The sequence below is a fragment of the Eucalyptus grandis genome, chromosome 11, assembly GCF_016545825.1.
Source record: "Eucalyptus grandis isolate ANBG69807.140 chromosome 11, ASM1654582v1, whole genome shotgun sequence".
Classification (NCBI taxonomy): Eukaryota; Viridiplantae; Streptophyta; class Magnoliopsida; order Myrtales; family Myrtaceae; genus Eucalyptus; species Eucalyptus grandis.
The window spans coordinates 44033913-44045252 of record NC_052622.1 but is presented as its reverse complement, the minus strand read 5'-3'; the positions used below and the strand labels follow the sequence as shown (position 1 = coordinate 44045252).

The window sequence follows — 11340 nt, the reverse complement described above, 5'->3', positions numbered from 1 at the left end:
CTAGACTTGTTTCTGGAATAGAAATCCATTTGATAAACCTATTTCGTTTTTCTATTTTTGAAATAGATTTTTGTTCCAGAAATAGGTTTGGAATAGAAATCAAAAATAGAAATTTTCTACTTTTCTATTTCTGGAACAGAAATAAAAAATAATTTCTCCCACAAAACCCTCTAAACCCTAATTTCGGTGACTCCCTCATCTCCTCTACGACGTCTCTACCTCCTCCTCCTCCTCCGCCTATCCTCATCTCCTCGAGACATCATCTCCTCCACTGGACGCTCTCTGCCTCTCCTCATCTCATTGATGTCTGCGTCAGCTGCTCGTGAATCCGCCCCCTCGCCACGACCCACTCTCCTCGCTTGTCGTCCGAGCACCTCTCGGCAGCAAATCTCGCACCTGCACCCTCGCCACTCATTCCCCTGCGACGCCAGATCGCCCTAGCATCTGAAGCTCGGTCCTTGCTCCACTACGCTGACACAAGAAGTCCTCTGTAGCAAATCCCGAGCACCGATGCTTGAGCTGCTCCTGCTCTGCTCCGTCTCACCAGAAGTTGCCATCGCCCCGCAACCTGACATCAGCAACGCCACGCGATGCCCTCTCCTCATCTCCTCGACGTTGTCTCCTCCACTGGTTAGCTTTGTCTCTCTTCATCTCCTCAACGTTGCCTCTCCTCATCTCATCGATGTCGTCTCCTCCACTGGATAGCTTGTGAATCCGCGACGAGTTGCTCACGAATCCACCTCCTCGCTGTGACCCACTGTCCCCGTTTTTTGTTCGAGCACCCCTCGGCAACAGATCTCGCGCCTACACCCCTGTCGCTCGTTCCCCTGCGACGCGAGACTGCCTAGCATCTGCAGCTCGGTCCCTGCTCCATCGTGCTGACACCAGAAGCCCTCTGCAGTAGATCCCGAGCACCGACGCCTGAGCCGCTCCTACTCTGCTCCGTCTCACCAGAAGCTGCCACCGCCCCGCGACCTCAGCAACACCGCGCAATGCCCTCTCCTCATCTCCTCGACGTCGTCTCCTCCACTGGTTAGCTCTGCCTCTCCTCATCTCCTCGAAGTTGCCTCTCCTCATCTCATCAACGTCGTCTCCGTACTGGATAGCTTGCGAATCCGCGACGAGCTGCTCGTGAATCTGCCCCCTCGTCGTGACCCACTGTCCCCACTTGTCGTCCGAGCACCCCTCGGCAGCAGATCTCGCGCCTGCACCCCCACCGCTCATTTCTTGTGATGTTAGACCGCCCCAACATCTAAAGCTCGGTCCCTGCTCCACCGCGTTGACGCTAGAAGCCCTCTGCAGCAGATTCCGAGCATCGACGCCTAAGCCGCTCCTGTTCTACTCTGTCTCACCAGAAGCTGCCACCGCCTTGCGACCTGACATCAGTAACGCCGCACGACGCCCTCTCCTCATCTCCTCGACATCGTCTCCTCCACTACTTAGCTCTACCTCTCCCTCATTTGTAAATTCTAGGGGCCCTACTGGATTAAATGCTGCAGTTTTATATGAGTATATATGTATAACTCAACATCTTTGAACTAGGAACGTATATTTGTAACTTTTGTGTAGGATTTTTTAAACGAAACTTCTGTGTCGCTGCTGTATTTTGTTATATTTGTGTGATGGATTATTTGGCATTTCCATATTTCAAGTTTGGCTCTTTAGAATGTTGATAATATAGGTGAACGAATTAATTTTTAGTGGGAATATTTATTGCTGGTTATTATGAGCAAATAGATGGGGCATTGTTGGTGGGAATGTTCCTTTTGCTTGCAATATATGGTTGCTTGTAAAATTTTATATGCGGATGATTCTCTTTTAATTTTCTTTGTGCATTTTGTTTTATTGATAGTCATATAACATTATATTGATGTGATATCGACATCAAAGTCTATGCGCTTGAACTAGTACACCGATTGATATGGCTCATTTGATGCTCAACTATTTAAGCAAAGTGGACTGAGCTTGTAAGTTTGTTGGTAACAGAGGTAACAAAGGAAAATCGCACCACTTCTACCTACAACAAAGCAGGATGGAATAACATACATGCCGAATTCAATAAACGGACGAGACTCCACTTTAGTATAGTTCAGATGAAGAACATGGTCAACAAACTAAAGAGACAGTATAGTAGTTTTAAAAAACTTTTGTCACAATCTGGATTTGGATAGGATAATATAAACGATAAGGTTGCTGTGGATGATCAAAGTGTGTGGGAGTCTCACATCATCGTATCAATTTACCAATGTCATTTTGTTCATATTGTATTGCAAGCTTTGAGTATGTTGCTGACATTTGTCATTATTGTATAAATTCCAGAATAATAGCAAATGGGCTAAATTCAGAAATGATGGGTTTCCTCAGTATCTTGATTTGTGTATCGTGTTTGGTGATACATATGCTATTAGGGAGTAGAGGTGTCAAAATAGGTCTTAGACCCATATATGGGTCATATATGGGTCACTTGTTTTTGACAAAAAATAGTTAAATGGATTTACTTTGATAGGTGGGTTTTAAGTGGGTCTTAAATGGATTTGATTTTAACTTTTAAGTGGGTCTTAAGAGAAAGACTCTCTCTTCTCTTTTTAACTTTACAAAATAATTTTTATAAATACCGAAATTATAACTATTTTTTTATTTTAATTATAATTTTTTTTTCTGTTCTTTTCTTTTCTTTCTTCTTTTTTTTTTTTTTTTTTTCTTCTTCTTCTTCTTTGGTCGCACGGCAATGGCGACGATCGGCCAAGCGAATGGAACCTCGTCAATCGATCGAGACTCAAACTTGGCTCGAGCTCGAGCCTCGCCAAATCCGATGAGGTGCGAGCTCGAGCTCGAGCTCGCCTAACGCCGGCGAGCCTCGCTAGATCTGGCGAGAGGCGAGCTCGAGCTCGCTCGACGCCGGCGAGGCTCGAGCCTCGTCGATCCGGTGAGGGGCGAGCTTGAGCTCGCTCGACGTCGGCGAGGCTCGAGCTCGCCCGATGCCGGTGAGCCTTGAGCTCGCCGAATCCGGCAAGACTCGAGCTTGTTGGCGTCGGGCGAGGCTCCGGCCTCACCGATCCGGCGAGCCTTGAGCTCGCTCACGGTGTCGGGTAAGCTCGAGGCTCACCTACGGCCGGCCGCCGGCCGGTCGTCGTGGCCAGCGGCCGGCCAAATAAGAAGAAGAACCAAAAAGAAAAAAAGAAAAAAGGAAAAAAAAAATTAAAAAAATAAAAATAAAAATAATAAAAAATATTTTTTAAAATAAAAATAAAAAAATTAAAAAAATTATTTTTTAAAATAAAAATAATAAAAATTCGATTTTTTAAAATTATTTTAAAAATTATAAAAATTGTCCATCAAATTTATGTTGTATAAGATTATTTTAGCAATACCATTTTAAAAATAATATATATATATATAAGAAATAAGCTTAGATTGGTCATAAATGGGTTAATATAATCTTTAAAAAAAATAAGAATAAGTTTTCCTAAATTTGATTAAATATGAAAATATTTTATTAATATGGGTCGAGTATGAGTCAAAAAATTTACATTAAGCTTAAATGGGTCATAAATGGGTTGATGAGTCAATTTGGGTCGACCCATTAATGACCCAACCCACCCGTTTGACACCTCTACTAGGGAGTATGCAATAGGAAATGTAGAAGAAGTGATAATGTCCTCGGAAAGAGATGACAATGGTAGTGACGATGGTGATGGTGATAGTGGGTATGTAGTAGGTGATTCAGAGGAATTTGATGAACATCATATTGATGAGGAAGTCTTCATACCTGATACAACTACTACCTCAAATCGTAAGAAACACAAGCAAGATATGACTCCAAATTCTAAGATGAGGAGGAAAAGTAATAGATATGATGTTAGTGACACCTGTAAAGCCATTCAAGAAATTATTAAAATCAAGACTACTCAATCAACAAATGGCTCTGTGACCTCAGATGCCTCATTAATTATAGACCCCTACTTCATAGTAGCCGTGGTTGCTATCCTAAATGGAATGCCTAATTTAAAGTATAATCTTTACAACAAAACTGTGAACCAATCATGCTTTAATGCCACTTGGAGAGAGGCTTTCATCATAATACTACTTGAAAGGAGACGTGGATTTCTTGAATCTTTTTAAATAGATGTTGAGCAGTATGCTATGGATTTATATATTTTGTTTAATTTCACTCTATGACTTATGTATTTAAGATACTTTGGTCTTTTTATGATGCAATTATGAAAACTTTGTGGCTATTGTTAATTATTATTAGATTCCTTACTTATATATTGTGTTTATCTTCTTTTTTCATGTGATGACATAGGTAATATGGAGTTGGATGAAAGTAGCATGTATAGTGATCGAGTAACAACGGGTGAATCGGTTGAACTAAACTTTGATGATTTTGATAATGATATTGTGATAGCATGGTTGAGCATGGTTGCGGTGGATATGTCTATGCACTCAAGAGAACCTATTAGAGATAGCATATTGTCAGGATCTGAATGGATGAGGGGGGTTCTTCAAGGACATTCAGATAGAATATATAAATATTTTAGAATGGAGAGACACGTCTTTCTCAACCTTTGTGATTTGATGAAGGCAAGAGATCGGCTGGAAGATAGTCGATATATAAAGATAGATGAACAAATTGGGATATTATTATTTATGATTTGTTACAAGAACTCGAATAGAAATTTATGCGAGAGATTCCAACGTTCGGGACAAACTATTAGCAAATACTTTACTATAGTGTTGAAATCAGTTCTCAAACTTGCAAAAGAGATTATCGTACCACATTCTTTTGATGTGATCCCAAATGAGATGCTTATGGATCCCAACCATAAACTTTACTTCAAGGTAAGATTTTCATATATTCATTTACAATATCGGTTTCATTTTGTTGCTAATCTTATATAACACTAGTTTTTGATAAAACGACAGGATTGTGTGGGCACTATTGATGTTACTCATGTTCATGCTTCTATACTTGTGTCAAAACAAATTCCATTGAGAGGCAGAAAATGAATTACCACTCAAAATGTGATGTGTGTATGTTCGTTTGATATGAAATTCACTTTTGTGTATGTTGGTTGGGAAGGATCTGCTAACGATTGCCGGGTGCTATCGGTAGCACTCGAGACTCCTCACTTGGAATTTCCTCGATCACCACTAGGTATTTACTTGTTCTAGAATTATCAATTTTCTTTAATATTGTATTGTATTTACAAATCACTACTAATATATGAATACTTTGTTATAGGCAAATACTATGTTGTAGATTCTGGTTATGTATCAATTCTGGGATTCTTAACTCCTTTTAGACATGAATGGTATCATCTAAATGATTATAGGGGTAGGGCAAGATGACCAAGAACAGCAAGACAATTGTTCAACTATAGGCATTATTCACTAAGGAATGTCATTAAGAGATCATTTGCAACATTAAATAATCTCTTCTTTATTTTGAAACACATGCTTGCATTTGCAATTCGAAAACAAGCACATGTTGTAATTACATGTTGTGTTATCCATAATTACATCCATGATCAAGACAGGAGGGATATAAATTTTCCCTTATATAGTGATCCAGAGTACTCATTTAAACATACACAAGATGAGGTTATAGGCGATACATCGACCGAGGAGGAAACTGAGATGAATATGTTTAGAAAAAATATTGCCAATAAGATGGCAATGGATCATAATATGTCGGAAATTCTATGAAATCATGTTTTTAACTTTTGTAATGTATTTCTATTATTTTATATTTGGGGATTTCCAATATTTGCTTTTGTAATGTGACACTGTATTTGATGATTCCTATCTCAATTCTTGTAATGTGATGTTGTACTTAAGGATTTCCTTTATTTGTAATGGTTATTTATGATAAGCTCTATTACACTTTGTAAAATTCGTTGATTTTGTAAAATTTTCCGCAAATTGCCCAATACACTTCTTTGTGTTTCTTTCTAAAACGATCGCTCAATATTGTAAACCGTGACGGCGATCGACGTGACACACTAGCATGAAGGGGATTAGAATATGGTTGTGCACCTTCATTCTACTAGAGTTTTGGGAACCTTTGATCATGCTCAAGAGTAATGCATATGGACTCTTTTTTCTATTGTATGGAGACTATTGATAAATATATTGTTTGACCGTAATTGCTTATCTAGGTGGATGCTAAAGAATTTTGTGTGAAAATTTAGAAAATTTGATATAACAACTAATACTTTGTATTTTGGTTAATGGGTTCATAAGCATATGAAATTTGTAAGAATGGACATCTCATTTGCTCCAAAAAAAGAAAAATTTGTTTTAAGAAATAAAAATTTTATACTATTATCAAACGAATTTTTATTTCTGAAACAGAAATTTAATATCGTCATCAAACATATTTTTTTGCTCAGAAACTCGTCTAGAGATAGAAATAGAAAAATCTATTTCTCTTCCAAAACCTATTTCTAGAGCAGAATAGTTATCATTCACCCATAAATAGACGAACTCACATCAATACGGTGGCATGTAACAACCGAATATTTTCTCCGTGAGCTTGCCGTACCTGCTGAAATGTGTCCGAGAAACTGGTTAAATGACCCCAATTCGATAGATAGCAATCATGTCGGCCCATGTTGTCGGAGGGAAATGGGATCGGTTGCTCGACCCGAACTTGTAGCGAAACATTGGGCTTCCCTCTAGAGAATTTAACTTCAAACTGAAGAAACAAGTGGAGCACCCGCCAAATGCCTGTCTCCTTATCCCCTACCGGACGTGGCGATTCGAGCAAGTATCGCGAGGATCGATTTAAGGTTCCCGCCACCAATCTTGATCGCCAAATAATGAATAAATAAATTGGTGAATGCACTTTTGCGCGGCTGTAAATCATTTTTCTTCTAATTTTTCTTTTTGGGCCACGGCTGAAATCCCTTTTGGGCGTGGATAGAATGTCTCGGATCTTCGGAGGCGGGTCCATTATTGATTTTAAGGGCTTAATCACTTGTTTGACCTGAACCAAAGAGATCTTCCTTTTGTCTATGTTTTTGGATGTTCAAGCAAACAGTTAGTAGAGATCAGCTCTCCAATTTATTTTTCTTCCTTTTGTTTCCCATTTCAAAATGTCTTTGCTCTTACATTTTCTTTTTGAAGTAACGTGGAGATAATTGAATGGACAAGCGGGAAAAAAAATATAATAAAAGAGAAGATATGGTTTTGATGTTGAATTTTTATGGTTTGGCCAATGTGACTCACATGTTAGATTTTTTTTTATTAGATTGAGAATCTGAGAAGGGTCAAAAACTGTTTTTATCCTTATGTTTCATTGATCTTAGCTCAAAATCTAAAATGCATACTGAGAATGTTTTTGTTCATTTTTCTTTTAAAGAGATAGCCCCAGCCCACATTAAGCTTTCAATTTGTGTCCTTTAGAGCTGGTTCCGTTTCCTTTGTTTTCTTTTTGTTGGTTGTTAAAGTATTTATACGGGGTAGGCCTGGATACGTTCGAAAGAACTACTGGTCCATTTTTGCCTTCTGTTGAGAGATGGAATCTTAAACTTCTCCATCACGTAGCATCTACAGTTGCCAAAAAATTTCTAATAGCCAAGAAAAGATGGGCCAATTTTGGGAATATGCACAAAATGTGACTGCCTCAATGCCTCCAACTTGCAGCCCCATAATCTTTATTCTGACATGTACACATACCCTCCAATACTCCTTTTGTCCAATTACCTAAAAAAGATCCGTTGCTTTGATATTCAAGAACTATAAACCACATGACCATTTGGTCCAAACTCGAATATCTCTCCCAAGAAACGAAGAACCATGAGCAAATCGTACGATCACCTCAACTGTACTCGGCCATGTCGAGATAAGGTTGTGGGGCCCCTTGTCCACGTGGCAAGGTGACATGGGTTCCAAAAGATAAGGCATTCCATCTTCTCCACAATTGCCTTTGCCGTGAGAGTCACACCACTCACGAGATCAACGGCCACGGATGGCTCGAGACCCTCCAGATCAAATGTCCGCCGTAGGATGCGCATCTAGTGGGGGCCAATGAGGAGGCACCGGCGACGGCAGGGAGCTCAATAATGGTGTATTTAAACGAAGAGTGTGCATAAATTGGCTCCCTTACTCAAGTAGGCCTCACAGCGTTTGTGCGAGAAAAAGATCAAGAGAGAGTGAGAGATGGCCTCGTCGATCGTCTCGTCCGCCGCCGTCGCCGCCGTCAACCGCGCCTCCCCGGCGCAGGCCAGCATGGTGGCCCCGTTCACCGGCCTCAAGTCCGCCTCCGCCTTCCCCGTCACCCGCAAGTCCGCCGACATCACCTCCATCGCCAGCAACGGCGGCAGAGTCCAGTGCATGCAGGTAGGCGGAGATAGAGAGTTGCGCTTTATGCGAAGATGAAGTAATCATAAGATTGGTATACCAAGCGGCGCGATTATGCACACAATGGCATTTCGACGTGCATCAAGAAAACCCCATCAAAATTGGACACCTCGTTTAGTAAATGAGTCTCTTGTAGATCTTTGACACACTCATGCATAATAAGGATAATTAGGGTAGATTCTCGAGCATTAAATTGAGATTTGTTATTTGGCATTGTGAAGGTGTGGCCACCAATTGGCAAGAAGAAGTTCGAGACTCTCTCCTACCTCCCACCCCTTTCAAGAGAGGAACTCCTCAAGGAAATTGAGTACCTTCTCCGCATGAACTGGGTTCCTTGCTTGGAGTTCGAGCTCGAGGTCATTTCCAATACTACTCTTTCAGCTGTAAATTCAGTTTTACCGTGTACAAGGGACCTTTAAACCACATGATCGGGTACATATTTGATGAGATTTGATGGGATTCGAGTCTGATTATTTCTGTTTTTCACGATTGCAGAAGGGATTCGTGTACCGCGACAACCACAAATCCCCCGGGTACTACGACGGTCGCTACTGGACCATGTGGAAGCTGCCCATGTTCGGGTGCACCGACCCATTGCAGGTGTTGAAGGAGCTGGACGAGGCCATCAAGACTTACCCCAACGCCTTTGTTAGGATCATCGGCTTCGACAACAAGCGTCAAGTGCAATGCATTAGCTTCATCGCTTACAAGCCCCCAGGCTTCTAAGTTCACCGCGCTCGGAACTGTCGGAGCGACCCCATCTTCTCAATCCGGTTTAATAGGGCCATTTTGTGAACTTTTTTTTTTTTTTCCACGGATTTAAGTTTCTCCTATCATTTTGCATAATGTACTTCCTTTTTTGTCCTTTTTTTGTCTCGTTGAGTTTCAGGATGAAATGGAAGGGAAAATAACGAGGACAAAGTAGTGTTGTGCCAGCACTAGCTTACAGATGTTGGCCGCTATGCTTTGTTGATAACAATATGAGAGAGCATTTTCAATTCTTGGAGTGCTGGTTTCTTTGTGATTTGGCATTTCTCGATGTGTCTAATGTCTATCAGTTGCTGATAATTGAAAGAAGCTTTGGAAAGACCTGAAAGATAGGTGGTTTCATTGGAGTTATAATGGATGAATTTCACGAGTTGATAAGAATGACGACCGAGGGATCAAGTGGTGGATGGGTGTTCCTCCATGGCGTTGAATTCAAATAAATGCCTCATCATTCAAGTCTGAGACATTTTGGCCTACTCTAGGAACAATGAGATATCTCTACTTTCAGTAGATCGTCACCGAAAGATAAAAGCTATACGTTTGTAATCTGTTTAATCTTCGCACTCGTCAACTATTGGGATTCGCCCAGTGGCCACCCTTCCAATATGGAAGGGGGAGGTGAGGGGTTCAAATCCCCACTTTCTCAGGGGGATGGGGTGGGGACGCGTAAGTTTCGGGAGTGGGTTTTGATTCTCGCCCGCAAAAGGCGGGCAAAGTTTGAGAATGAGTGTAGAGTAGGAATAGAGTAGGACTGACAAAAAAAAAAAAAAAAAAAATCTTCGCACTTGTCATGAGATAATAGTGCATACTTAAATAGTGGTCTTCAAACTTGTATGTATATCTAAAAAAAAAAAAACTACTTGTATGTATAGAAACACTCTGGAAATGACTATGTATGCAGCTTACATTTAGGGTTTATTCGTTTTGCGGAAAATATCATGTTTTCGAAAAATATTTTCTAGGAAGTCATTTTTCAAGAAAACGACTATATTTTTCAATATTTGGTTAAAACTTAAAAACTTGAAAATGGAGTGAAAAATATTTTTCATTGTTTGTTATCTAATTTGATTTTTTGAAAAGAAAAAAAATTACCAAAATTTTGATTGACCAAAAATATTTAATTTTAGCTTATATATATATATTTTAAAATGAAATTTTAATTGTTTTTATTTTTAAAATATCAAATTTTTATTACTTTTTCTTTCCTTTTTTTTTTTCTTTACCTTCCTCCTCCGTCCTCTGCCACCTCGTGCCTTGACGATGGCCAGTTGCTCGGCAATTGACCAAGACGTAAATTGCTAGATCTGGGGAGCTCGAGCTTTGTTGAGGCTAGTTGAGCCTTGAGCTTGTTGACCTCAATGAAGCTCAAGCGATCCGTGAGCTCACCGACTCGATCTAGTTGAGCTCGAGCTCTGTTGAGGCCAGTGAGCTCGTGGCTTGCTAGATCCGATGACCTCAAGCCTTGCCCTCGCCGAATCTGGCCTTGGGCAAAGCCTCGTCGACGTTGCTGGAGTTGGCTTGTGGCCAGTCATCGACCATCGCTAGCCATGGCAGGCGACTGGCCAAGGAAGAAGAAGAAAAAGAATTAAAAACTCAAGTTTTAAAAAAAAGAAAAAGAAAACATAAAAATAAAAGGAAAATGTATATGGTGAAAGAATATAACGTGAAAGAAATTATGCAAAAAAAATTGAAAAATATTTTCCTTACATTTGAAGTTGTTTTTTTTTGTTTTTTTAATTATGGAAAACATTGCCCTTGACTAGCTTATTTTCTATGAAATGAATGCCAAAAAATTCGGAAAATATTTTTTTGGAAATTATTTTCCATAAAATGGACGGAACCTTAATATATAGAATGTTGCTAGAGATCATGTATGTGTCACGGGCCGATCGATTAGGATCGTGACCGCGTGGCGACTCGGGCAACTTGGATCACCCAAGCCAAGCCTTGCTTGATCGAACGCTTACTCGCTCGCCTTACCCGGATCGTAGAGAGAAAAAGGATCTAGAGAGAAGAGCTCTGGAAAGAAGACTTGCTTTATATTGCGGAAGTAGTGGATGGATACAAATGAATGAGGACACCCCTTTTATAGTTGAGGGCCTCGGATTACATCCATTGATCTAGAATTCTATCGACGGACGAGATCGCACCGCCTCAACTACCGACATAATGTCGTCTACCATCTACCGACATAAATGAAAGGAA

The 11340-nt window shown here is 40.3% G+C and overlaps 1 protein-coding gene across 1 annotated transcript; it reads left to right on the top strand.

Annotated features, from left to right (window-relative positions):
• Positions 1–8096: 8096 nt before the first annotated feature.
• Positions 8097–9454, top strand: LOC104425787 (ribulose bisphosphate carboxylase small chain, chloroplastic). The gene is made up of 3 exons (XM_039304370.1): positions 8097–8346; positions 8589–8723; positions 8863–9454. The coding sequence occupies exons 1-3, from the start codon at positions 8167–8169 to the stop codon at positions 9091–9093; spliced, it is 546 nt and encodes a 181-aa protein (XP_039160304.1). The 5' UTR covers positions 8097–8166; the 3' UTR covers positions 9094–9454.
• Positions 9455–11340: the final 1886 nt, after the last annotated feature.

Excerpts from the sequence above, each read along its gene's own strand:
- LOC104425787 (XM_039304370.1), top strand. The coding sequence starts at position 8,167 with ATGGCCTCGTCGATCGTCTCGTCCGCCGCCGTCGCCGCCGTCAACCGC. Across the intron at positions 8,347-8,588 it reads GCAGAGTCCAGTGCATGCAG|GTGTGGCCACCAATTGGCAA; the intron begins GTAGGCGGAGAT and ends GGCATTGTGAAG. Across the intron at positions 8,724-8,862 it reads GCTTGGAGTTCGAGCTCGAG|AAGGGATTCGTGTACCGCGA; the intron begins GTCATTTCCAAT and ends TCACGATTGCAG.